Genomic DNA, 26,052 nt, shown 5'->3' with positions numbered 1-26,052 from the left:
TCTAAGCCAATATTTATTAAGAATTTTACTAAGTGCCAAAGCACGATGCTAGTTTCATTATCTGCAAACCAAACCCTAACACCAACCTTAATTTCATTCATTCATTCAATTGTATTTGTTGAGTACTTACTGTGTGCAGAGCACTGTACTAAGTGCTTGGGACGTACAGGTTGGCAACATATAGAGACGGTCCCTACCCAACAGCAGGCTCACAGTCTAGAAGGGGGAGACAGACAACAAAACAAAACGTATTAACAAAATACAATAAATTGAATAAATATGTACAAGTAAAATAAATGGAGTATTAAATCTGTACAAACATATATACATATATACAGGTGCTGTGGGGAAGGGAAGGAGGTAAGAGGACGATGGAGAGGGGGAGGAGGGGGAGAGGAAGGAGGGGGCTCAGTCTGGGAAGGCCTCCTGGAGGAGGTGAGCTCTCAGCAGGGCCTTGAAGGGAGGAAGAGAGCTAGCTTGGCGGATGGGCAGAGGGAGGGCATTCCAGGCCCGGGGGATGATGTGGGCCGGGGGTCGATGGCGGGACAGGCGAGAACGAGGTACGGTGAGGAGATTAGCGGCGGAGGAGCGGAGGGTGCGGGCTGGGCTGGAGAAGGAGAGAAGGGAGGGGAGGTAGGAGGGGGCGAGGTGATGGACAGCCTGGAAGCCCAGGGTGAGGAGTTTCTGCCTGATGCGTAGGTTGATTGGTAGCCACTGGAGATTTTTGAGGATAATTTATGGGGGATTACTACCAACAAATGGATTACTATTTCATTACAAAGGGAGGTCCCCTCTCAGGGTCACACCTGGAGAGTTTCCAGTCCTCTACCAGTCTCAACTATGGGAGGGAGAGTCAAGCAGAGGCAGACCTAGTCTATTCCAAGCTTGGGCAGTGGCTAGCGAGTGGAAGACAATCTGCTACAAGTCAAAACTCCCCTGTGCTGGGCAGCAGCGGCATGGGAGAGAGTTGAGGGTGGAAACTCAATCTTACTGCGTGGAAGGAGGCAATGGTAAACCGCTTTGGTATTTTTACCAAGAAAACTCCATGGATCCACTACCAGAACGATTGCAGATGGAGGCAGGCGTTCTGGGAGAGATGTGTCCATGGCATCGCTATGGTTCAGAGACGACTCCACGGCGTAAGACAAGACAAAGGGAGGAAGTTGGGAGAGGGAAGAGAAAAGAAAGAGGGAAAAGAGGGAAAAGAAAGAGGGAAGAGAGAAGCAGCGTGGCTCAGTGGAAAGAGCATGGGCTTTGGAGTCAGAGGTCATGGGTTTGAATCCCAACTCTGCCACATGTCTGCTGTGTGATCTTGGGCAAGTCACTTAACTTCTCTGGGCCTCAGTTACCTCATCTGTAAAATGGGGATTAAGACTGTGAGCCCCACGTGGGACAACCTGATCTCCCTGTATCCTCCCCAATGCTTAGAACAGTGCTTTGCACATAGTAAATGCTTAACAAATGCCAATTATTATTATTATTATTATAGAAAGCAGAAGCAGCCTAACTCTTTAGGGACCATAGAGAAATATAGAGGAGGAAAAATAAATCAATGGTATTTACCGAATGCTTACTGTGTGCAGAGAAGCAGCATGGCTCAGTGGAAAGAGCCCGGGCTTTGGAGTCAGAGGTCATGAGTTCAAATCCCAACTCTTCCAATTGTCAGCTGTGTGACTTTGGGCAAGTCACTTAACTTCTCTGGGCCTCAGTTACCTCACCTGTAAAATGGGGATGAAGACTGTTAGCCCCCCGTGGGACAACCTGATCACCTTGTAACCTCCCCAGTACTTACAACCGTGCTTTGCACATAGTAAGTGCTTAATAAATACCATTATTATTATTATTATTATTATTACTAACCACTTGGGAGAGAACAATACTTCAGAGTTGGTAGACACATCACCTGTCCACAACGAGTTTACAGTCAAAAGGGGAAAAGATAGAGAAAGAGAATCCAATAGTGATTCCAAAAGCCCCTACACCTTTCCAGTTGTCAGAGAACACATAAATCAATCAATGGCACTTATTAAGCACTTACTTTATACTAAACACTTAGGAGAGTACAGTACAACAGAGTTGGTAGATATACTTCCTACCACAAGGAGTTTTTTTCCCCCACCTCTGATCATGCTCAGCGCTTAGTACAGTGTTCTGCACACAGTAAGCACTCAATAAATGCCCTGAAATGCCCTCCCTCCGCACATCGGCCAAGCTAGCTCTCGTCCTCCCTTCAAAGCCCTACTGAGAGCTCACCTCCTCCAGGAGGCCTTCCCACACTGAGCCCCCTCCTTCCTCTCCGCCCCATCCCCCCACCCTACCTCCTTCCCCTCCCCTCAGCACCTGTATATATGTCTGTACAGATTTATTACTCTATTTATTTTACTTGTACATATTTACTATTCTATTTATTTTATTTTGTTAATGATGTGCATCTAGCTTTGCTTCTATTTATTCTGATGACTTGACACCTGTTCACATGTTTTGTTGTCTGTCTCCCCCTTCTAGACTGTAAGCCTGTTGTTGGGTAGGGACTGTCTCTATATGTTGCCAACTTGTGCTTTCCTAGCGCTTAGTACAGTGCTCTGCACACAGTAAGCACTCAATCAATCAGTCAATCAATCAATCATATTTATTGAGCACTTACTGTGTGCAGAGCACTGTACTAAGCACTTGGGAAGTACAAGTTGGCAACATATAGAGACAGTCCCTACCCAACAGTGGGCTCACAGTCTAAAAGGGGGAGACAGAGAACAAAACCAAACATACTAACAAAATAAAATAAATAGATATGTACAAGTAAAATAATTAAATAAATAGAGTAATAAATATGTACAAACATATATACATATAAACAGGTGCTGTGGGGAAGGGAAGGAGGTAAGATGAATATGATTGAATGAATGTGAGCCCGCTTTTGGGTAGGGACTGTCTCTATATGTTGCCAACTTGTACTTCCCAAGCACTTAGTACAGTAAGCGCTCAATAAATACGATTGAATGAATGGATGAATGAATGAATAAATACGGTTGAATGAATGCTGCCTTTAGAAGCCAAACAGGATTAACTAAGCAAGTAGGTGTTAACTCGGCCATTCCCAGGGGAATGTGCAGTGCAGTGTTTAGAATGAGAAGAGTTGGAGAATAAATATCGATCAATTGGTGGTATTTATTCAGCATTTACTGTGTGCAGAGTACTGTACGAAGAAATTAGGAACAGGCAGAACAGTAAAGTCAATGTGGTATAATGGAAAGAACACAGATGGGAGAGTCAGAGGAGCTGGGTTCTATCCCTTGCCCTGACACTTGTCTGCTGTGTGACCATGGGCAAACCACTTAACTTCTCTGTGCCTCAGTTCCCTCATCTGTAAATTGGGGATTAAGATAATAAGCTGTATTTGCAACAGGTGGTGTCTCAATGCTTGAAAGAGTTCCTGGCCCGTAACAAAGACCATAAAAAATATAGGACTGGTAGAGATGCTCACAGTAAGCACTCAATAAATACAATTGAGTGAATGAATGAATATTTTCCAGAAAAGTTACAATGGGTAGATTTAAATATCCAAGCGCAATCTAACACTTTCTATGAGTCAATATAATAACGTCATATCAATACACTTCACCTATGAGGCTGGTGGGTTGTTGAACTCAATTACCAAATGGTGCAGAGATGTATTTATTGTGTGCTAATGTGAAGAAACCCTGATCTACCAAATAGTGTGTGTGTGGACCTCATTGAGGAGAAGCTCATGTCATTGCAGCATTTGTTCAAGTTTGGATCTTGGGCCACTCAGCTATTCCCGCTGAATGTTTGAGTATAAAAGCTTTCATAATTTCCAGGTTCGTCTTTCAGCGCTTTCCTTGAGAGAGGCATGGAAATGTTGTCTCACTTGAATGATGTCTCAGGCCACTACCGTTTAGCATCTTGGATTTTTTTTTTCTTCTTGCAGCCAAACCTTTTGAAAGCGGACAATATTTGGACATCTACGGAATCACAAGAGACCAAGCCGGGGTGTATGAATGCGGAGCGGAGAATGATGTGTCGTTCCCAGATGTGAAAAAAGTACAAATCACGGTAAACTGTAAGTCGGCTCACTTTTAATCACTGACGCATCAGAGCAGATCAAACACCTCTGAGAAAAATGCCTGAAGTTAAAAAAAAATGAATCGGTTGACAGTTGGCAAAGAACAACCGGTGATGGTGGAACTGTGGTCTTTCTACATGTCACACTATGTGTCAGCAGTTGCAATGTAACATTAATGATCTGAGGGAGCATCATACAGGTAACTTTGAAATTGAATTGGAAATGCTTCCAATAGCCTCCAACTCCAAGCACCGAGGATAACTCAAAACTTGGCTCTCCTTATCTCAACAACATTGGGATACAAGGGTCATATTTTTATTTCCACTGGCTTAACTTAAAAAATGTGAGAACAAATTGTGAGAATTTAGGTGCATAGTCCCCGTCAACACCAATAGAAGGGAAGTGTTGTGGCACTTGACGTGTTGCGATACATCCTGCCAGATTTACTCTGCTATTACGTGGTTAGTAATTTAATTCTGTTTGAGCTTTGTGGTAATGTGAAAAAGAAGAAATACGTTTTCCATGAATGTAAGCCGTTCGGCTGAAATTGTCTATACTGTAGGCTATTAGGGGAAGCGTGTAAGACAGTCAGTGTTATTATGTTGCAATTTCTGCATAAATGCTGGAGAAATTGAGCTAGAAGGTATTTCTTTCATTACTCGAAAGAGACGTTATGGTCTCAGTGGAAGTGCTTGTGAGGGTCTGCTACATTACATTATGGCCCATCACGTACAGCTTTTCAGACATATTCTTGCTGATCAATTGAACTCTTTAATAAAATAATAGAAAGGAAGATTTGGAATGTCTGAAAATGGTTGCAGATTCCATCAGTACTAATCATTTATCAGAACTGTCTTCATAAACATCAAACAATGCTTGGATTATAACAGCAAAACAGGTTTTTATTATGTTCTGAGATGGTATGTCAATTTGTGTTTCTACATAAATGAAGGTAATGTTTCAAATTTTAAGATATAATTATGACTTACCCATACATGATACTGTACCAACTGACTTTAGTGGGTCCCATGGCAATTTTCAATTAGTCACTCAAACAATAATAGTCATTGAGTGCTTGCTTAGTGGAGAGCATTGTACTATGAGAGTACAATAGAGTTAGTAGACAAGCCCTCTGGTCACAGGAAGCTTATAATTTAGTGTGGGAAGACAGACACTAAAATAAATTACAGGTAAGGGTAAGCAGTAGAGTTTAAAGATAAATGCAATCAACTAATTGCATTTATTGAGCACTTTCTGTGTTCAGAGCACTGTGCTAAGCGCTTGGGAAAGTACAATATAACCGAGTTGGTAGACACATTCCCTGCTCCAAGTGAGCTTCGGTCTAGAGGGGAATACAGAGTTGAATACAGTTTGCATAATTTACAAAACATGTCTGTCAGCCTTCCAGAACAACTGATATAAATAGCAGATTTGATTGATTGAGTTGACTGCATACCAGACCCTGTTCCACGAGAGGGTTAACAGGTAGGGAGGATTCCTTAAGAAATTCACAATTTCAAGTCAGACGAATGACATGTTAACATACACAACACACTAAAGGATGTGTAGTTGTGTGGAGCTTCAGGGAGTCTACTAGCATCTTGAGGAAGGAATATGAGATTAAATAAAAAATTATGCCAGTATCAGTTTTTAAAAAGTCTCTAAATTGTGAGCTCGTGTGGGCAGGAATGTGTCTGTTGTTTTATTTTAATAATAATGATGGCATTTTACTCTCCCAAGCAATTAGTACAGTGCTTCACACACAGTAATCACTCAATAAATATGAATGAATGAATCAATCAATCAATAAAAATACAAAGTAAAGCAGAGTGACTCCTTTTGAGGATCCAGGTAGAATTCTAGAGATAAATCCAGGAAGTTAAAATACCCCTGGGAGATCGTTGTAAATTACCCATAAACCATACTTCACAGTATAGTTCTCAATACACCTCCTTCTTAAAATTCATCAATTGTATTTTACCGAGCACTTACCGTGTGCAGAGCTTTGGACTAAGCACTTGGGAGAGTACAGAAGAGTTGATAGATACATTAATTGCCCTCCACAAGCTAACAGTCTAGGGGAGGAGACCGACACTAAAATAAATAAATTCATTATGGATATTTACATATGTGCTGTGGGGCTGAGGGAAGAGTGAATAAAAAGGTTCAAATCAAATATCAAGAGTGCCGCAAAAGGGAGTGGAAGAAGAGAACAGTGTGTAAAGGTGGATGGGTAACCATTGAAAGTTCTTGAGGAGGGGGGAAATATGGACTGAACAGTTTTGTAGAAAAATTATGAAGGCAGTTGGGAACACATCACTCTGCTCCTCAAGCATGCCCAATAGTTCCCGGTCTTGATAAAAACAAGAGCTTCTAACATTGGTTTAGCAAATTCTCATTAGCCAATTCCCTTTTACCTATCTGTTCTCTCCTTCTGGAACAATCTAGCTCCTGCTCTTCACTTTTCCCAAGAAAGCCTTCAAACTGCATTTCAATCCCAACTGTCCCACTCCTAATATTTCTTTTACCTTTTCTCCTGGCCTCAACACCTTTCTGCCTCAGTTCTGCCACAATACATGCTTTTCCCCTCCATTCAAATCATTTCTATAAAGTTCCCACCTCCAGGAAGAAGCCCTTACTATTTCCCCTGACTTTCTCAGTCAGTCCAGCGCATCATCTTAAACATTTGAGATTGCATCTATTCTCTAAAGCTATATTAGCTCCCGTATGTTGATCCTTTGTATCTCCCTACCCTATACTTGACAATTTGTGTCAACTGTCCTCGTCCATTAGACCATATCCTTTTTGAGGGGCAGAAAATAATTCTTCTACTGATTTTTGTTGGTTTCCCAAACACCTTGTACAGTATGCATGATACCCAATAGCTTCTCAGTGACTACGGATGATGGCATTGGTGGTGGAAGTACGTTTTTTCCTCTGCAGCACTGAAGACCATTGCCTATCTGCTTGGGCATACCACTGTTTTCTATTCTGCCTTTGGTATTGACTATCTTTCTTATTGTTTTGCTTTTAATGGCATTTGTTAAGTACTTTTTATATGTCAGGCACTGTTCTTAGCACTGGAGCATTGGTAGGGCACAGGCCTTGCCCCACAAAGGCTCACAGTTTAAATCAGCGGCAAGAGGATTTAATTCCCGTTTTACAGATGAGGTAACTGAGGCACAGAGAAGTTAATTAGCTTGTCCAAGGTCTCACAGCAGATAAGTGGTAGAGCCAGGATTAATAATAATAATAATGGTATTTGTTATGCACATACTATGTGCAAAGCACTGTTCTAAGTGCGGGGATACAAGGTGATCGGGTTGTCCCACGTGGGGCTCACAGTCTTAATCCCCATTTTGCAGATGGGGTAACTGAGGCACAGAGAGGTTATGTGGCTTGCCCAAGGTCACACAGCTGACAAGTCATGGAGCGGGATCCGAACCCACAACCTCTGACTCCCAAGTCTGTGCTCTTTCCACTGAGCCACGCTGACTCAGGTGCTAGGCTCTTGCTGTTTCCACTAGGCCACTCTGCTTCTCGAGGCCTCTTGAAGAAACTCATCACATTTCTAAACTGGCCACCTGTCCACAGCAGACTGAAGTTTTTCATATTATACGTTATTCAGCTCGACTCTTGTGGACATCCTTGGAACATTTCTGCTGGAGCAGCAGGGACACGGAAGGGAATTATGGCTCTAACTTTGTGAAAAACCAGTCCACATTCCCAGAGTCTTCAGGAAAGCTGAGCAGTTTTTCAAGTTCTCAGGCAGAGGATGGTATCTGTGAAGTAGTTAATGTGTAATGAAGGACCACGGGGACTTCAGTGTAGGAGGTGAGAGCTGATACATAATTAAGGAAGATGAATGTGCAGTTTGGGTTTGAGGTTGAAGTATCAATCCTGATAATTGCATTTTTCAGTGGATAGATACAATAGAGCACACATGAGTGGTGGTTGAGATTTCAACACAGAATATTTTTATTCTTTAAGTCATATATGTTACCAGGGGCCTGTTCAGAGCCTCTTGGAGCAGCTGGACTGAGGTAGCAACAGAGATAATGAAAGGAAATATTTTCGTTCAATAGGAAAGGCAAAAAAGGAGGCAAAAGATGCTTTTGTTTGTTTGTTTTTTGATTTTACTTTTTTCCACTGAAACTCAAGAGGAGAAAGTGCCAACATAGGTAGTGGAAAGTTTTTGAGAAACATTGAAAAGGCTGGTAAATCAGCAGGCAAGAAGGAAAATAGAGAGAAAAAGAGATTGCACCCCTGTGGTAAGCTAGAATGAGGGAAAAGCCCCCTGGGAATTTTGAAAAGGAGAGAGTTTATAAAATGGATTCTGTCCAAAGTAAGGCAAGTTGATTTGTTCCCAGTAAATCAGGGACTCCGATTTGCATGTTATTTGTATAAACCTGTAGAGTAATTTATGCAAATCTGCGTGAACCATTTTAAAAGCCTTAGCTCTAAGTACGTAAAATGCAATAAAATAAATAAATTTGTGTAGCCTGCTACAGTTGTACTTAAATCTAATATTCAGGGCCTCTGGAAGAAATTGGCTTGCAGGGAAGCGAACCAGCTGTTGTGGGGTGGTTCCCTGCTTCCTGAAACAGGGGCTCTTCTGAGGACTGGTTATGGTTATAGGATCCAAGGAATCCTTACAAAAACTTTCCTCAAAAAATAAACCTGTTTGAGAGTGCCATTCTGCAATGAACAAGAATACAGTAAAGTGAAGGAGGTTGAAAAAAAAAGCTATTAACGATTTTGTGGCATTAAACTCCTATTTGCTTATGGGTAGTGATAGCACTGTAAAGGGCAAATGAAAAGACTTTATTCTTTCCCACTGAGTACTTGGAACCTAGATGTAGATTCATGAATGATGGAAGTATAGCGATTGCTACAGCGAATCAAGCAACAGAGAACATGTGCATTTTGGATGGTGGTGAGGAAAAGAGCACCTACTCAAGGTTGAGCACTGTACTAAGCACTTGAGAGACTACACCAGAGTTAGTAGACATAATCCCTACCCTCAAGGACATTACAGTAGTAGGGGAGACAGACGCTGCAGGAGAAAATGGTGATTACTTCAGAGGCCTCTTTCTGGCTCATCACTTTCTGAGGTGTGATGTCTCACCCAGGTAGGTTAGATACTTCACCCGGCTCCACTGGGGAATGGAGGGGTAATAATAATAATTTTGATGGCATTTGTTAAGCGCTTACTATGTGCCAAGCACTGTTCTAAATGCTGGGGTAGATGCAAGGTAATCAGATTGTCCCATGTGGGGCTCACAGTCTTAATCCCCATTTTACAGATGAGGTTACTGAGGCATAGAGAAGTTAAGTGACTTGCCCAAAGTCACACAGCTGCTAAGTGGCAGAGATCCCAGCGATTTGTAGAGTGAAATGAACGCCATCCTCCCAAGCAACAAATAGCTGCTGAGGAGATTCTGGGGAAGAAGCATTTAGGCACTTAGTACAGTGCTCTGAACTATCAGTCAATCAGTGGTATTTACTGAGGGCTTATCTGTGCAGAGCACTCTACTAAGTGCTTGCGAGAGTGCAATTCAAAAGAATTGGTAGACATACTTCCTGCCCACAAGGAGCTTACAGTTTAAAAGGAGAAACTTAAAATTCTCAATGAATATTCATTCATTCAATCATATTTATTGAGTGCTTACTGTGTGCAGAGCACTGTACTAAGCGCTTGGGAAGTACAAGTTGGCAACATATAGAGACGGTCCCTACCCAACAGTGGGCTCACAGTCTAGAAGGGGGAGACAGAGAACGAAACATATTAACAAAATAAAATAAATAGAATAAATATGTACAAATAAAATAAATAAATAAATAGAATAATAAATATGTACAAACATATATACATATGTACAGGTACTGTGGGGGTGGAGGAGGTAAGGCGGGGGGATGGGGAGGGGGAGGAGGGGAAGAGGAAGGAGGGGGCTTAGTCTGGGAATACAATTGATTGATTCATAATCATAATAATTGTGTTATTTATTAAGCACTTACTGTGTGCCAAGCACTGTGTTGAGTGCTAGGGCAGATACCATATAATTAGATCTGCCTCAGTCCCTGTCTTATGTAAGGCTAACGGCCCAAGTGGAAACGAGAACAGGTGAACAGATATTTAATTTCCATTTTACGGGTGAGGAAACTGAGGCACAGATAGGTTAAATGACACATCCAGTGTCACACAGCAGGCCCGTGGCAAAACTAGGTTAAAACCCAAGTCTTCTGACTTCCAAACCTGAGCTTTCCGATAAGGCCAAGCAGACTGCTCTTTTCAAGGAAACGTTCTGCTTCACTGATACAAAAGATATCTCTGGCTTCATTTCACAGTCAATCAACCAATGGTATTTAATAATAATGATAGCATTTGTTAAGCGCTTACTATGTGCCGAACGCTGTTCTAAGCGCTGGGGGGTACAAGGTACTCAGGTTGTCCCACATGAGGTTCACATTCTTAATCCCCATTTTCCACATGAGGTAACCGAGGCACAGAGAAGTGAAGTGACACAGCTGACAAGCGGTGGAGCCGGGATTAGAACCCCTGACTATTTATTTATTTAACGCTCAATTTATTTATTGAGCACTTACTGTGAGGAGGGCACTGCATTGGTTCATTCATTCAATTGTATTTATTCAGTGCTTACTGTGTGCAGAGCACTGTGCTGAGCACTTGGGAGAGTACAGTACAGTAAAGCTGGTAGACGCAATCATTTCACTGACCTTCACCCCCAGTTTAATGCCACCATTTGGGCCTCTGGGAAGGTCAAATCAGGGCTGATGCGCTGAGTCTAAGGATTCCGGAAATGAGCCGGGTTATTGGTTCATTCAGTCATTCATTCAAACGTATTTATTGAGCGCTTACGGTGTGCACAGCACTGTACTAAGCGCTTGGGAAGTCCAAGTTGGCAACATATAGAGACGGTCCCTACCCAACAGTGGGCTCACAGTCTAGAAGGGGGAGACAGAGAACAGAACAAAACATATTAGCAGCGTGGCTCAGTGGAAAGAGCACGGGCTTTGGAGTCAGAGGTCATGGGTTCGAATCCCGACTCCACCGCAAGTCTGCTGTGTGACCTTGGGCATGTCACTTAACTTCTCTGAGCCTCAGTTACCTCATCTATAAAAATGGGGATTAAGACTGTGAGCCCCACGTGGGACAACTTGATCACATTGTATTCCCCCCCAAGTGCTTAGAACAGTGCTTTGCACATAGTAAGTGCTTTACAAATGCCATCATTATTATTATATTAACAAAATAAAATAAATAGAATAAATATGTACGCAACAGCAGCACCCTGGGTATACGATTCGCCCTCTCACCCTACTCACCTCCACCCCAAGCCCTTTCCTCCACCCTCCATCACATGTGAGCTTAAAGTTTTCAATTCATAATCCGTCATGATGATTGTGTCACACGCACAAAAGATGTGCAGGTGATTGTATGGCACAGAATCAGCGAAACACAATGGACTGACAATTAGCCTGAAGAAGACTGAGATTAAACACCCGCCTGCATCTGGGAAGCCCTTCCCATAACCGAGGTCCTTTTTTGATGATCCAACATTGAATGGTATCAATTAATTGCGCTACTTAGCTACTCATTAGCCCGCGATGCATGCATAAGCGAAGAGCTAGCAAAACAAATTAAGCAAGCCGGTGGTGTGTTTGAGCTCTCAGATGGATGGGAGTCCTCGTCGTAGACGGTAGCAGTAGTATTACTATTTATTGATGGTCCACTGGGCCAATTAGAGTGGCACTAGATAAATAGCAGGCCTACCGACGTGTATCTCCATTTCAAAGATATCCTCTGAGTTACATTACCAGACTCATTGCAAGTGAGGTACACTTTACTAATAAGTACTGTCTTTAATTGTTAGTGACATACTTTAATGATTATTTTTTCTCGATGTATTTTATATATATATATATATATATATATATATTTATACGTGTATATATGTATTTTATTTTCAATAGAAAATCTATCCAGTTTAGTGAAAATATATACTTGGTTGATTTATCTGAGTTACATTACTGGACTCATTGCAAGTGAGGTACACTTTACTAATAGGTACTGTCTTTAATTGTTAGTGACATACTTTAATGATTATTTTTTCTCGATGTATTTTATATATATATATATATATGTGGGGTGGAGGTGAGTAGGGTGAGAGGGCGAATCGTATACCCGGGGTACTCCCAAGTGGTGCTGCTGTTGCGTACATATTTGTTCTATTTATTTTATTTTGGTAATACAATAATAAATGTATATATATATATATATATATATATATATATATATATATATATTGTTTTCAATAGAAAAGCTATCCAGTATAGTGAAAATATATACTTGGTTGATTTATCTGAGTTACATTACTGGACTCATTGCAAGTGAGGTACACTTTACTAATAGGTACTGTCTTTAATTGTTAGTGACATACTTTAATGATTATTTTTTCTCGATGTATTTTATATATATATATATATATGTGGGGTGGAGGTGAGTAGGGTGAGAGGGCGAATCGTATACCCGGGGTACTCCCAAGTGGTGCTGCTGTTGCGTACATATTTGTTCTATTTATTTTATTTTGGTAATACAATAATAAATGTATATATATATATATATATATATATTGTTTTCAATAGAAAAGCTATCCAGTATAGTGAAAATATATACTTGGTTGATTTATCTGAGTTACATTACTGGACTCATTGCAAGTGAGGTACACTTTACTAATAGGTACTGTCTTTAATTGTTAGTGACATACTTTAATGATTATTTTTTCTCGATGTATTTTATATATATATATGTGGGGTGAAGGTGAGTAGGGTGAGAGGGCGAATCGTATACCCGGGGTACTCCCAAGTGGTGCTGCTGTTGCGTACATATTTATTCTATTTATTTTATTTTGTTAATATAATAATAAATGTATATATATATACATTTATATATATATATATTGTTTTCAATAGAAAAGCTATCCAGTATAGTGAAAATATATACTTGGTTGATTTATCTGAGTTACATTACTGGACTCAGTAATGTAACACTTAACACTTTACTAATAGGTACTGTCTTTAATTGTTAGTGACATACTTTAATGATTATTTTTTCTCGATGTATTTTATATATATATATATATATATATATATATATATATATATATATATATATATATTATTTTCAATAGAAAAGCTATCCAGCATAGTGAAAATATATACTTGGTTGATTTATCAGATGTGAAAAGACAGTCTGGTTTGAGAGTGTGGTTCCTTTTTCCTCCAGACAGGCTATGTTGCCAACTAAAAGGAAAATGCAACTGGAACAAAATATATATTCTTCCCTGCACACCGCCACTGCCCCCCCACCAAATGAGCTAAAATATTTTATTTTCTTCTTTTACCAACTAAGTAATGTTTCTATCCATCTTTATTTGGTTATGTTTTATTTATAGGTCTTGTTTCATTAGTTTTCACAACTGGGCATATAGACCCAAAGCCATTGACAGAACAGTTTATTGCTCTCAGCTGGGAGACAGAAACAAGCTGCTAGCAGGACTGAAACTGAAAATGAAACTATGATTGAGCCTAACTTAGTTTCTTAATTTGCAGAGAGAAGCAGCGTGGCTCAGTGGAAACAGCCCAGGCTTTGGAGTCAGAGGTCACGGGTTCAAATCCTGCTCTGCCAATTGTCAGCTGTGTGACTTTGGGCAAGTCACTTAACTTCTCTGGGCCTCAGTTACCTCATCTGTAAAAGGGGGAGTGAAGAATGTGAGCCCCCCGTGGGACAACCTGATCACCTTGTTACCTCCCCAGTGCTTAGAACAGTGCTTTGCACATAGTAAGCACTTAATAAATGCCATCATTATTATTATTAATAAATGATTTTTATTAAGTAGTTACTTTGTGTGGAGTACTGCACTAAACTCTTGGGAAAGTACAATATGACAGAGCCTTCCTTGACTCACCACCGCTTCTGTCCCACTTTCACCATCCCTCCAACCATCTCAACACTCCCAAATCATGGCACAGCATTGCTGGGTCTTTGCAATTGATTAGCATGATAGTGGATGGAGCATTGGCCAGAGAATCAGAAGAAAATGGGGTTTTATCCCAACTCTGCAGCTTGTTTGCTTTGTGACCGTGGGCAAGTCACTTTACTTCTCTGAGCTTCAGTTGCATCATCTATAAAAGAGGGATTAATAATAATAATAATTTTGTTATTTGTTAAGAGCTTACTATGTGCCAAGCACTGTTCTAAGTGCTGGGGGAGATACAAGGTAATTAGGTTGTCCCACGTGGGGCTCACGGTCTTCATCCCCATTTTCCAGATGAGGTAACTGAGGCCCAGAGAAGTAAAGTGACTTGCCCAAAGTCACACAGCTGATAAATGACAGAGCCAGGATTAGAACCCATGACCTCTGACTCTGAAGCCCGGGCTCTTTCAATTGAGCCGTGTTGTGAGCCCCATATGGAATAGGGACTGTGTACAACCTGATTAACTTAACTACTTAACTTAACTACTCCTAATTAATTTATCTACAGAGTACAACCTGATTAACTTATCTACAGAGAAGTAGCATGGCTACAGAGAAGCCGCGTGCCTCAGTGGAAAGAGCCCGGGCTTTGGAGTCAGAGGTCACGGGTTCAAATCCCCACTCTGCCAACTGTCAGCTGTGTGACTTTGGGCAAGTCAGTTAACTTCTCTGGGCTTCAGTTGCCTCATCTGTAAAATGGGGATTAAGACTGTGAGCCCCCCGTGGGACAAGCTGATCATTTTGTAACCTCCCCAGCACTTAGAACAGTGCTTTGCACATAGTAAGTGCTTAAGAAATGCCATTATTATTATTACTATTATTACCCCAGGACTTAAAACAGTGCTTAACACATAGTAGGCACTTAAGTGCCATAATAATTATTATTATTTGTCTATTTTGAGCAATTCTCCTACCCACCAATAACTGTGGATCCACACATTGATTCCCCAGATTGGCGGCCTCCCCCTCTAGGTTTCCCACTGTGGCACCCCAAAGCATTGGGGAAAACACAAACGTGAACATAACAGGTGGAGGCGAGAGAGCGTGAGTGAAATTGCGCAGACCACCAGTGCTGTCATCCGCTCCTCTGAGCCCAGGCCAAATTTCTTCAGCATTTACCAAAGGAATCTCCGTCGACATCAGGCTCCAAGCTGCTCAAACGTTGAAACTGGGGTCCTCTGCTGGGTCTGCATGCTTCCGACCATTTGGACTGTGAGTGCTGTAGCGGAGCATCATGGCCTAATGAAAGTCTTTGTTGTAGTAGTAGTAGTAGTAGTAGTAGTAGTAGTAGTAGTTGTAGTAGTAGTAGTAATAATGATGGCATTTATTAAGCGCTTACTATGTTCAAAACACTGTTCTAAGTGCCGGGGAAGTTACAAGGTGATTAGGTTGTCCCACGGGGGGCTCACAGTCTTAATCCCCATTTTACAGATGAGGCCAAGAGAAGTGAAGTGACTTGCCCAAAGTCACACAGCTGACAATTGGTGGAGCCGGGATTTGAACTCATGACCTTTGACTCCAAAGCCCGGGCTCTTTCCACTGAGCCACGCTGCTAAGCATTTAGTGTGCTCAGAGCACTGTACATAGCACGGGGAAAGATTATAGAGGTGGGAGTTAGACCCGAACTCTATCCCTTGATGGTTTCACGGTCTTTATCTCTCTTACTCCCTTCAAGCCTCTACTGAGAGCTCACCTCCTCCAGGAGGCCTTCCCAGACTGAGCCCCTTCCTTCCTCTCCCCCTCGTCCACCTCTCCATCCCCCCATCTTACCTCCTTCCCTTCCCCACAGCACCTGTATATATGTATATATGTTTGTACATATTTATTACTCTATTTATGTATTTATTTATTTTACCTGTATGTATCTATTCTATTTTATTTTGTTAGTATGTTTGGTTTTGTTCTCTGTCTCCCCCTTTTAGACTGTGAGCCCACTGTTGGGTAGGGACTGTCTCTATATGTTGCCACCTTGTACTTCCCAAGCGCTTAGTCCAGTGCTCTGCACACAGTAAGCACTCAATAAATACGACTGATTGATTGATTTATCCATGAAAGTGTGATGGGAAGCAGCGTGGCTCAGTGGAAAGAGCCCGGGCTTTGGAGTCAGAGGTCATCGGTTCAAATCCCGGCTCTGTCACTTGTTAGCCATGTGACCTTGGGCAAGTCACTTAACTTCTCTGGGCCTCAGTTCCCTCATCTGTAAAATGGGGATTAAGACCGTGAGCCCACATGGGACAACCTGATCACCTTGTAAACTCCCCAGTGCTTAGAACAGTGCTTTGCTCATAGTAAGTGCTTAATAAATGCCATTGTTATTATTATTATTATTTATCCATATAGGCTGGGGTGGTGGGGAAAACTGGAGACATTGGCAGCAATGCAGCATTAAAATATTTAAAGGATGTCTGGGTTTCAATCCTGGCTCCATTGGCTGCCTGCTGGGCACCCCTGGGCCTATTCCCAAAAATAAAGTGCTTAGTACAGTGCTCTACACGTAGTAAGCACTCCATAAATACAATTGAATGAATCCTTGGCCCCAGTCTCCTCATTCACAAAATGAAGGCCAAATCCCCTTCTCCCTCCCCTCCAGACTGCACGTCCCACATGGGAGGAAGAATGCACTGTACCTGACCACCTTGCACCTACCACAGTGTTTGGCACATACTACACACCCAACAAACCCATTAATTATTATTACTATCAGAGTAGATCTCAATCAGTACTGTCTATGATCATGAGAAGCTGTGTGGTTTGCTTTTTTTCCCCCTAAAGTGGATAGGCCCAAACATCCTTTGGAGAATTCTACAAATGGCACCAGGCATATTACCTAAATTCAACCTATTATATAGTCAGTACACTTTTCTCTCTGAGAAGTGTGTGTGTTTCACTGCTAGATGTGTGATCCTCGCTATATTCCTAGTGTGAAATCTTAGAATGAAAACTCTTAATAGGAGAAAGTCTTTGGTCGTTATCCCACATAGTTATGTGACTCTTCGGGTGGCTGAACTCAAATCCACGTCCATCCAGTGCTTAGAACAGTGATTTGCACATAGTAAGTGCTTAATAAATGCCATTATTATTATTATATAGATGCAGAGTTGTATATGCTAGGGTGTTCTTTCAGGAAGCACCTTGTACGCCCCTTTTGGGTAACATGAAGCCAACCTGATTATAAGGACAGAGCCCCTCCTATTTGGCGGATTCCTCAAAGAGTTATCATTTCTTAAGTAGCTTATCAAAGACATTATTCCCTTTCTCAGGTGTACTAAGGCACAATTTCTGCATTGCTAGTGAAGAGGGCCTGGACCGGGGTAGGAAACACGGTCCTGGCTCAGTTTCTCATGGAGATCTGCAGGGAAGTAGGCGAAAATAATATTTTCTGCTTCCCCTCCCACTTGTTTGCAGGTTATTTTGCTTCCACCCTCCCTCACCCCTGCCTGCTCTCAGCAAGGAACAAACCCACAGGTTTTTCGTGGAGATTCAGAGAGAAAATAGTATTTTCTGCTTTCCCTCCCACTTGTTAGCAGTTTATCATATTTCAGAAAGTACCGATACTGCCAGGCTTCTGAGAGGAGAAAAACCCCCATCTTCAAGTCCAAACTCCCACAACTGCATTGTGTTTGTGAAGTGGAAAAGCAGTGTGGCCCAGTGGATAAAGCGGAGTCTGAGAGTCAGGAGGACTTGGGTTCTAACCTCAGCTCTGTCACTTGTCTGCTGTGTGACCTTAGGCAAATCACTTAACTTCTCTGTGCCTCAGCTACCTCTATAAAGTAGGGATTAAGAATGTGAGCCCCATGTGGGACACGGGCTGTGTCTGATCTTATATCTCTGACCTTATATCTTACAGAGAAGCAGCATGGCTCAGTGGAAAGATCACGGGCTTTGGAGTCAGAGGTCATGGGTTCAAATCCCAGCTCCGCCAATTGTCAGCTGTATGACTTTGGGCAAGTCACTTCACTTCTCAGGGCCTCAGTTATCTCATCTGTAAAAATGGGGATGAAGACTGTGAGCCCCCCGTGGGACAACCTGCTCACCTTGTAACCTCCCCAGCACTTAGAACAGTGCTTTGCACATAGTAAGTGCTTAATAAGTGCCATCATTATTATTATTATAATAAAAGGATTAAACACTGTTCTAAATGCTGGGATAGATACAAGTTAATAATCCCAAGTGTTTAGTACAGTGCTCTCCATCTAGGAAGTGCTCAATAAATACCACTGAGTGATTAGCTTGTGAACACTACTTAGAAAACATTCAAGCGTAGTAAGAGCTTAACAAATACCATTATTATTGATATTATTATTATCATCATTATCTACCCCAGTGCTTACTACAGTACCTGAGACATAGTAAGTGCTGAACAAATACCATTAAATAACAAACTGAGAAAGAGAGTTCTCCCAGAGTTCAGAGTAACTGGGTTCAGGTGACTATGGAGTGAGTGTATCTTGGCTCAGACTCTCCCCTGTTGAAAACCAGGCCACTTTCCTGCTTTTTCTCTCCATCTCTCACAATTTCTGCTTTTGCTATGGACTATGTCCACCATATCCACCCGTCTGGGTTCAAAACCAGAGAGGATTGAGTCCCTGGCACTGGAGGTTCAAAAGACATATTTGTCCACCAGTTAGATCATGACAAACATTCAAGGGACAATCAGATCCCGCCTGGGAGAACAAATCAGAGGAGGGGAGGGAGGGGTGGCAAATAAAGCAATGTTTGAACTTAAGGAAGGCAAATAAGGCTTTTCCAAAAGCCTTTCAAATGTAAAAGGAGTAATAATAATAATAATGGCATTTATTAAGTGCTTACTATGTATAAAGCACTGTTCTAAGCGTTGGGGAGGTTACAAGGTGATCAGGTTACAAGGTGATCAGGTTGTCCCATGGGGGGGCTCACAGTCTTAATCCCCATTTTACAGATGAGGCACAGAGAAGTTAAGTGAATTGCCCAAAGACACACAGCTGACAATAGACTGTCACACACCCCTGATGGAAGTCGCAGATCAGAACTCTTTCTTAGCCCAAATCAGATGATAGTTTGATGCCACAGATTCTGTCTCTCTTTTTCTTATAGGAGTGGTGGAAAAAATTTGTATTATAGAATCCAGGCAGCCAAGAGGCTTTGGGAAGCAAGAATCGGTTGTATTTCTTTAGTGCTTACAGTTTGCAGAGCACTGTACGAAGTGGGTGGGGGCATACAGTATTCATTCATTCAATCGTATTTATTGAGCACTTACTGTGTGCAGAGCACTGTACTAAGCGCTTGGGAAGTACAAATTGGCAACATATAGAGACAGTCCTTACACAACAATGGGCTCACGGTCTAGAAGTGGGGAGACAGACAAAAAACCAGAATAAAAAGATGTGTCAATGTTGACACCATCCCTGCCCACAGTGATAACGATAATTATGCTATCAGTGAAATGCTTACTTTGGGTCAAGCCCTGTTCTAAGCGCTGGGGTCAAAACAAGTTAATCAGGTCGGAAACGGTCCCTGTCGCACAAAGGGACACTGAATCCCCTTTTAACAGTTGAGGAAACTGAGGCCCAGAGAAGTTACATGACTTGCCTAAGGTTACACAGTAGGCAAGTAGCAGAGTCAGAATTAGAACCCAGGTCCTCGGGGTCTCAGGACCATGATCTCTACACTTGGCCACGTTGCTTCCATCGGGAATATACAGACTAGATGGGGAGACAGACAGTAAAATAGATTAGAGCTGGTTACCTATATAAGTGCTGTGGGTCTCAGAGTGGGGTGAAAATCTAAGTGCCTAAGGGATACTAATAATAATAGTATAATTATATAGTATATTATACTATATAGTATATATACTATAGTATATACAGCACAGTATATTATAGTATAATATAGTATACTACTATAGTATAGTATACAAGGTAGTAGTATAGTATAATATATATAGTATATATGTATATTTCTAGTATATTATATAGTACATTATCCAACTTGTACTTCCCAAGCACTTAGTACAGTGCTTTGCACACAGTAAGTGCTCAATAAATACGATTGAATGAATGAATTATATAGTATATTATATAGTATAATAGTATAATATATAGTATAATCCCCTCCTTCCCCTCCCCATCCCCCCCACCTTACCTCCTTCCCCTCCCCACAGCACCTGTATATATGTATATATGTTTGTACATATTTATTACTCCATTTATACATTTATTTTACTTGTACATATTTATTCTATTTATTTTATTTTGTTAATATGTTTTGTTTTGTTGTCTGTCTCCCCCTTCTGGACTGTGAGCCCGTTGTTGGGTAGGGACCGTCTCTATATGTTGCCAACTTGGACTTGCCAAGCGCTTAGTCCAGTGCTCTGCACACAGTAAGCGCTCAATAGATACGATTGAATGAATGAATAAATGAATGAGTAATAATTGTTATGGTATTTTTTAAGCACTTACTACATGCCAGGCACTGTTCTAAGCCCTGGGGTGGACACAGGAAAATGGGGTTGGACACAGTCCTGTTCCATGTAGGGCTCACCATCTCAATCCTCATTTTTCAGGCAAGGTAACTGAGGCACAGAGAAGCGAAGTGATTTATCCAAGGCCACACAGCAGACAAGTTGTGGAGCCAGGACTAGAACCCACGACCTTCTGACTCTCAGACATGGCTTAGTGGAAAGACCATGGGCTTGGGAGTCAGAGGTCGTGGGTTCGAATCCCAGCGCCACCATTTGTCAGCTGTGTGACTTTGGGCAAGTCACTTCACTTCTCTGTGCCTTAGTTACATCATCTGTAAAACGGGGATTAAGACTGTGAGCCCCCCGTGGGACAACCTGATCACCTTGTCACCTCCCCAGCGCTTAGAACAGTGCTTGGCACATAGTAAGTGCTTAATAAATGCTATTATTATTATTATTATTATTATTATTATTATTATTTATCCACTATGCTGTGCTGCTTCTCAGCTTGTCAGATCCAGCTGCCAAGGTGATACAAAAGGGAGGGCAAATAGGGGTCATGAGGGCTTAGGGGGAGGCCTCTTGGAGGAGACATCATTTTAGGAGGGCTTTGAAGATGAAGTTACTTGTGGTCTGCTGGATATGAATAGGGAGGGCGTACCAGACGGAGGGAGGATGTGAGCAAGTGGTCAGTGGTGAGACAAACGAGATTAACTGAGTAGGTTGGCTTTTATTTATTACTCTGTTTATTTTACTTGTACATATCTGTTCTGTTTATTTTATTTTGTTAGTATGTTTGGTTTTGTTCTCTGTCTCCCCCTTTTAGACTGTGAGCCCAGTGTTGGGTAGGGACTGTCTCCATATGTTGCCAACTTGTACTTCCCAAGCGTTTAGTACAGTGCTCTGCACACAGTAAGTGCTCAATAAATACAGTTGATTGATTGATTAATTTAGAAGAGTGAAATGTGTGGGTGGGGTTGTCGTAAGAAATCAGCGAGATCAGCTAAGAAGAGAGAGCTGAGTCACTTTTTGATGCTGTGTTGTATTGTACTTTTTGATGTTGTGTTGCATTGTGCTCTCCCAAGTGCTTACAATACAATAAGCACTCGATAAATATCATTGATCGATGTGGAGATGGATGGGCAACCATTGGAGATGAGGCTCCACAGAGTGTTGAGAGATCAGAGACAGAGAAGCTGGGAGAAGAAGGCCAAGAGGGAGATTGGGCATTGGTCTGGGATTCTCCCTACCCTGTCTCTCTATTTTTTTAAGCACTTAAACCATGTGCCAAACACTGTTCTAAGCACTGGGGTAGATACAAGGTAATCAGGTTGTCCCACATGCAGCTCACAGACTTAATCCCCATTTTAAAGATGAGATAATCAATTAATCAATCAATCAATGGTATTTATTGAGCACTTACTATGTGCAGAGCACTGTACTAAGCGCTTGGGAGAGGACAATACAATAGCAGATAAGTTCCCTGCCCACAAGGAGCTTACTTTTTTTTTTTTGTCCAGAATACAATTCACCATGTTTCTGGCTGCAGGTTAAACCAATTCTGGCCTAGAGTGGGTCTCCCGGCTTTACTACTACTAATGGTATTTGTTAAGCGCTTACTGTGTGCAAAGCACTCTTCTAAGCGCTGACTGCAATTCAGGAGACCCAAAGAGTATTCTTGTTCTCATCACAAGAGGCACCGAGAATTAATTAACTAATTCATGATGGCATTTATTAAGTGCTTACTATGTGCAAAGCACTGTTCTAAGCGCTGGGGAGGTTACAAGGTGATCAGTTTGTCCCACGGGGCCTCACAGTCTTAATCCCCACTTTCCAGATGAGGGAACTGAGGCCCAGAAAAGTGAAGTGACTTCCCCAAAGTCACACAGCTGACAATTGGCAGAGCCGGGATTTGAACCCATGACCTCTGACTCCAAAGCCCGGGCTCTTTCCACTGAGCTACGCTGCTTCTCTGTACCTCAGTTCCCTCATCTGTACAATGGGGTTTAAGACTGTGAGCCCCACGTGGGAAAACCTGATCACCTTGTAAAGTCCCCAGTGCTTAGGACAGTGCTTTGTAAATAGTAAGCACTTAATAAATGCCATCATTATTACCTTTCCTAAAGTCACACAGCTGATAAGTGATGAAGGCAGGATTGGAACCCACCACCTCTGGCTTCCAAGCTCAGGCTCTTAACACTGAGCCATGCTGCTCCTCAATAATGGTATTTGTTATGTGCGTACTATGTATCAATATGATCGTATCAATCGATTGATTGATACAATCGTATCAATACGATTGATGATGATGATGATGATGTGCCAGGCATTCCAAGCCAAGCAATGGGGTGGATACAAGCAAATTGGATGGGACACAGTCCCTGTTCTGCATCGTGCCGGCCGTCTTACTCCCCATTTTACAGATGAGGAAACTGTGGCCCAGAGAAGTGAAGTGGCTTGCCCAAGGTCACACAGCAGGCAAGTGGTGGAGCCAGGATTAGAACCCATGACCTTCTGACTCCCAATCCTGTGCTCTATCCACTTTGAAATGGTGGTCCTCTATCCTCACACCCACTCACACACTCCACCTTCTTGAAGAGACATGGACTAAAACAACAGTATTGTGAAGGTACTTAATAAGTTGAAAGGATGACAAATTCTAGCATAAAAACTTTCCCAGCAAACATATTTTGGTGTCAGGACATCAGTTGATCTAGGGCAGGCCCTGGAACTCAGGAGACAAAACACTTTCACATATCACACAGTGCTTTTCAATAGCCAAACCTGAAGGGAACCCTTAGCCTTTAAAAGAAAACTGGAGAAAAGGTTTCAATGCGCATACTAGATGAAATGACAAGTTGTAGCATTTGTAAGAGTCAGCTAATTGCTAAGGCATTTCCGTATTTTCCCTATGGAAATGCCCACATCACAGCTGGATTAAATGCCTAAACGGCATTTACATCTCTTCCCTACTACAGAACACTTATTTAATAATAATGGCATTTATTAAATGCTTACTATGTGCAAAGCACTGTACTTATTGACTAGGAAGCAGAGCTTATTAGCGTTATACACGATTTTTCAATGACATACTATAACACAACATAGCTAAAAAGATCTGGTGGGCAATATATTTCATTCAAGGAAGTAACCTTTAATGCAGAGGTACTGGCAAGAGGGTATACAAGTTTCCAAACTCTCCAATTATCGCTGGACTAGTTCGAAGTTACTGGGAAACCTAAATTCCCTCCAAATCCTTAAAAACGATCGGTAGACTTCAGTGTAATGTTCTCTTACCAAGAGCTTAGTGCTGTGCTGTGTGTATAGCGAGTGGTCAGTAATACCAATGATTGATTGATTGATTGATTGATGGAAAGAGTCCCCAGGATGGGATATTATCCAGAGTGTCAATGGGAGATGTGTCAATCTGGGCTTACGGGAAGCTGCATGGGATAATGGATAGAGCACAGAACTGGAAGTCAATAGGTCATGGGTCCTAAGCCCAGCTCTGCCACTTGTCTGCTGTGTGACCTTAGGCAAGTCACTTCACTTCTCTGGGCCTCAGTTACCTCATCTGGAAAATGGGGACTAAGACTGTGAACTCTATGTGGGACAAGGACTGTGTCCATCCCGATTTGCTTGTATCCACCCTTGTATCCAGGAAGTATCCAGCTTGTATCCAGGAAGTTCAGTGGGCTTCTAGACTGTGAGCCCACTGTTGGGTAGGGACCGTCTCTATATGTTGCCAACTTGCTTCCCAAGCGCTTAGTACAGTGCTCTGCATACAGTAAGCGCTCAATAAATACGATTGAATGAACGAATGAATCCACCCCAGTGCTTAATACAGAGCCTGGCACATAGTAAGTGCTTAACAAATACCATTATTATTATTATTTAATAGGGAACAGAATTAGGAATTAAGACAACGGGAGCAACAGCCATCAGCTGTAACTCAGCTCAAGATAGTGGTTGTTGTGACTCAGGTCCAGTTTTCATTATCTGTTAATGAGTGCTCCAGAGAAGCAGGGGGATAATATTTCTTAAGTATTTATTATGTGCAAAGTGATAAGGTAAACTGAAGATTATTGTAAGGCTAGCGGCAGCAGTATTAATAGTAGTGGTAGTAGTAAAGGTATCTGTTGAACACCCAGTGGTTCAGTACACTTTACTAACCCTTGAGAAATCTTCCCCACCGACAAAAGCTTATATTCTAATAATGATAATGATAATGATAATCGATGGTATTTGTTAAGCGCTATATGCCAAGCACTGTTCTAAACTCTTGGGTAGATACAAGGTAATCAGTTTGTCCCATTTGGGGCTCACAATCTTAATCCCCATTTCACAGATGAGGTAACTGAGGAACAGAGAAGTGAAGTGACTTGCCCAAAGTCACACAGCAGACAAGTGGCAGAACCAGGATTAGAACCCACGTCCTCTGACTCCCAAGCCTGGGCTCTTTCCACTAAGCCACAGTTTGGGGGTGATCAGAATGGATAAATTGAAGACTGTTCCGTCAGTCTTGCACATATCAGGAACAGTCCTTGTCCCACTTAGGACTCACAACCTACTTTGTCTTAATTTTACAGATGCAGAAACTAAGGCTTAAATCTTAGTATAGGGCTTAATACAGTCTTCTGTGCACAACAGTTCAGTAAATGCCATTCATTGATTGATTGGTTGACTGATACAGATTTAAATGACTTGCCCAAGATCACCCAACAAGCCAGTGATAGAAATGGAACTCAAACCCTGATTCCCAGTCCCTTGCTTTTTCTGTGAGCCCACACTGCTCTAAGTAGGTTAGAATTGTTTTTTAAAGCATTGTGCCTCACTGTTTTATCTGCATGACATTGCAAAATTATTTGCCTACCACTGGCACCTAGCATATTTACTGTGAAAGAACTAGGACGGACATGTGTCTGGTTCGAAACACGACAGTCCAATTTTTGTCTGATCCGGCCCCCTTCTCACACAAATATTGCAACAGGGGCCTTTACGTCTGTGAATATTTTTGACATGAATCTAGTCTCTCTCAGCTTTGGGTACTTTTGCAGTTCAGAAGCTGCATCCATGGTCACTCAGGGTAGACTGGGATGGGAGTGGAGGGGAGGGGAAGATCACCCCTGCTCTCAAAAACCCCTGAAAAGCATTCTAGTTTTGGGTGGCCTCTCGGAGACTTTTGATGAATACTGTCTATGACATTATTATGTAACCCTGCCAGCGATCCTAATGTAACTCTAGATAAATGGGGAGTGACAGAAAAAATGGGGATGAGGTGGATTTTGCCTTACTGCTTTTAGAGAAGCAGAGTGGCTCAGTGGAAAGAGTCTAGGCTTTGGAGTCAAAGATCATGGGTTCAAATCCCTGCTCCACCACTTATCAGCTGTGTGACTTTGGGCAAGTCACTTAGCTTCTCTGGACCTCAGTTACCTCATCTGTAAAAATGGGGATGAAGACTGTGAGCCCCCCGT

The 26,052-nt window shown here is 41.9% G+C and overlaps 1 protein-coding gene across 1 annotated transcript in view; it reads left to right on the top strand.

Annotated features, from left to right (window-relative positions):
• The window catches only part of NEGR1 (neuronal growth regulator 1), a 1,261,670-nt gene that overhangs the window by 839,676 nt on the left and 395,942 nt on the right, over window positions 1-26,052 (top strand). Inside the window, exon 4 of the mRNA XM_038745743.1 lies at window positions 3,947-4,078. Coding sequence (XP_038601671.1) covers window positions 3,947-4,078 — 132 coding nt within the window. The remainder of the gene's footprint in view (window positions 1-3,946; window positions 4,079-26,052) is intronic.

This window comes from Tachyglossus aculeatus, chromosome 4 (genome assembly GCF_015852505.1).
Source record: "Tachyglossus aculeatus isolate mTacAcu1 chromosome 4, mTacAcu1.pri, whole genome shotgun sequence".
NCBI lineage: Eukaryota > Metazoa > Chordata > Mammalia > Monotremata > Tachyglossidae > Tachyglossus > Tachyglossus aculeatus.
This window is presented reverse-complemented; position numbering and strand designations above follow the sequence as displayed.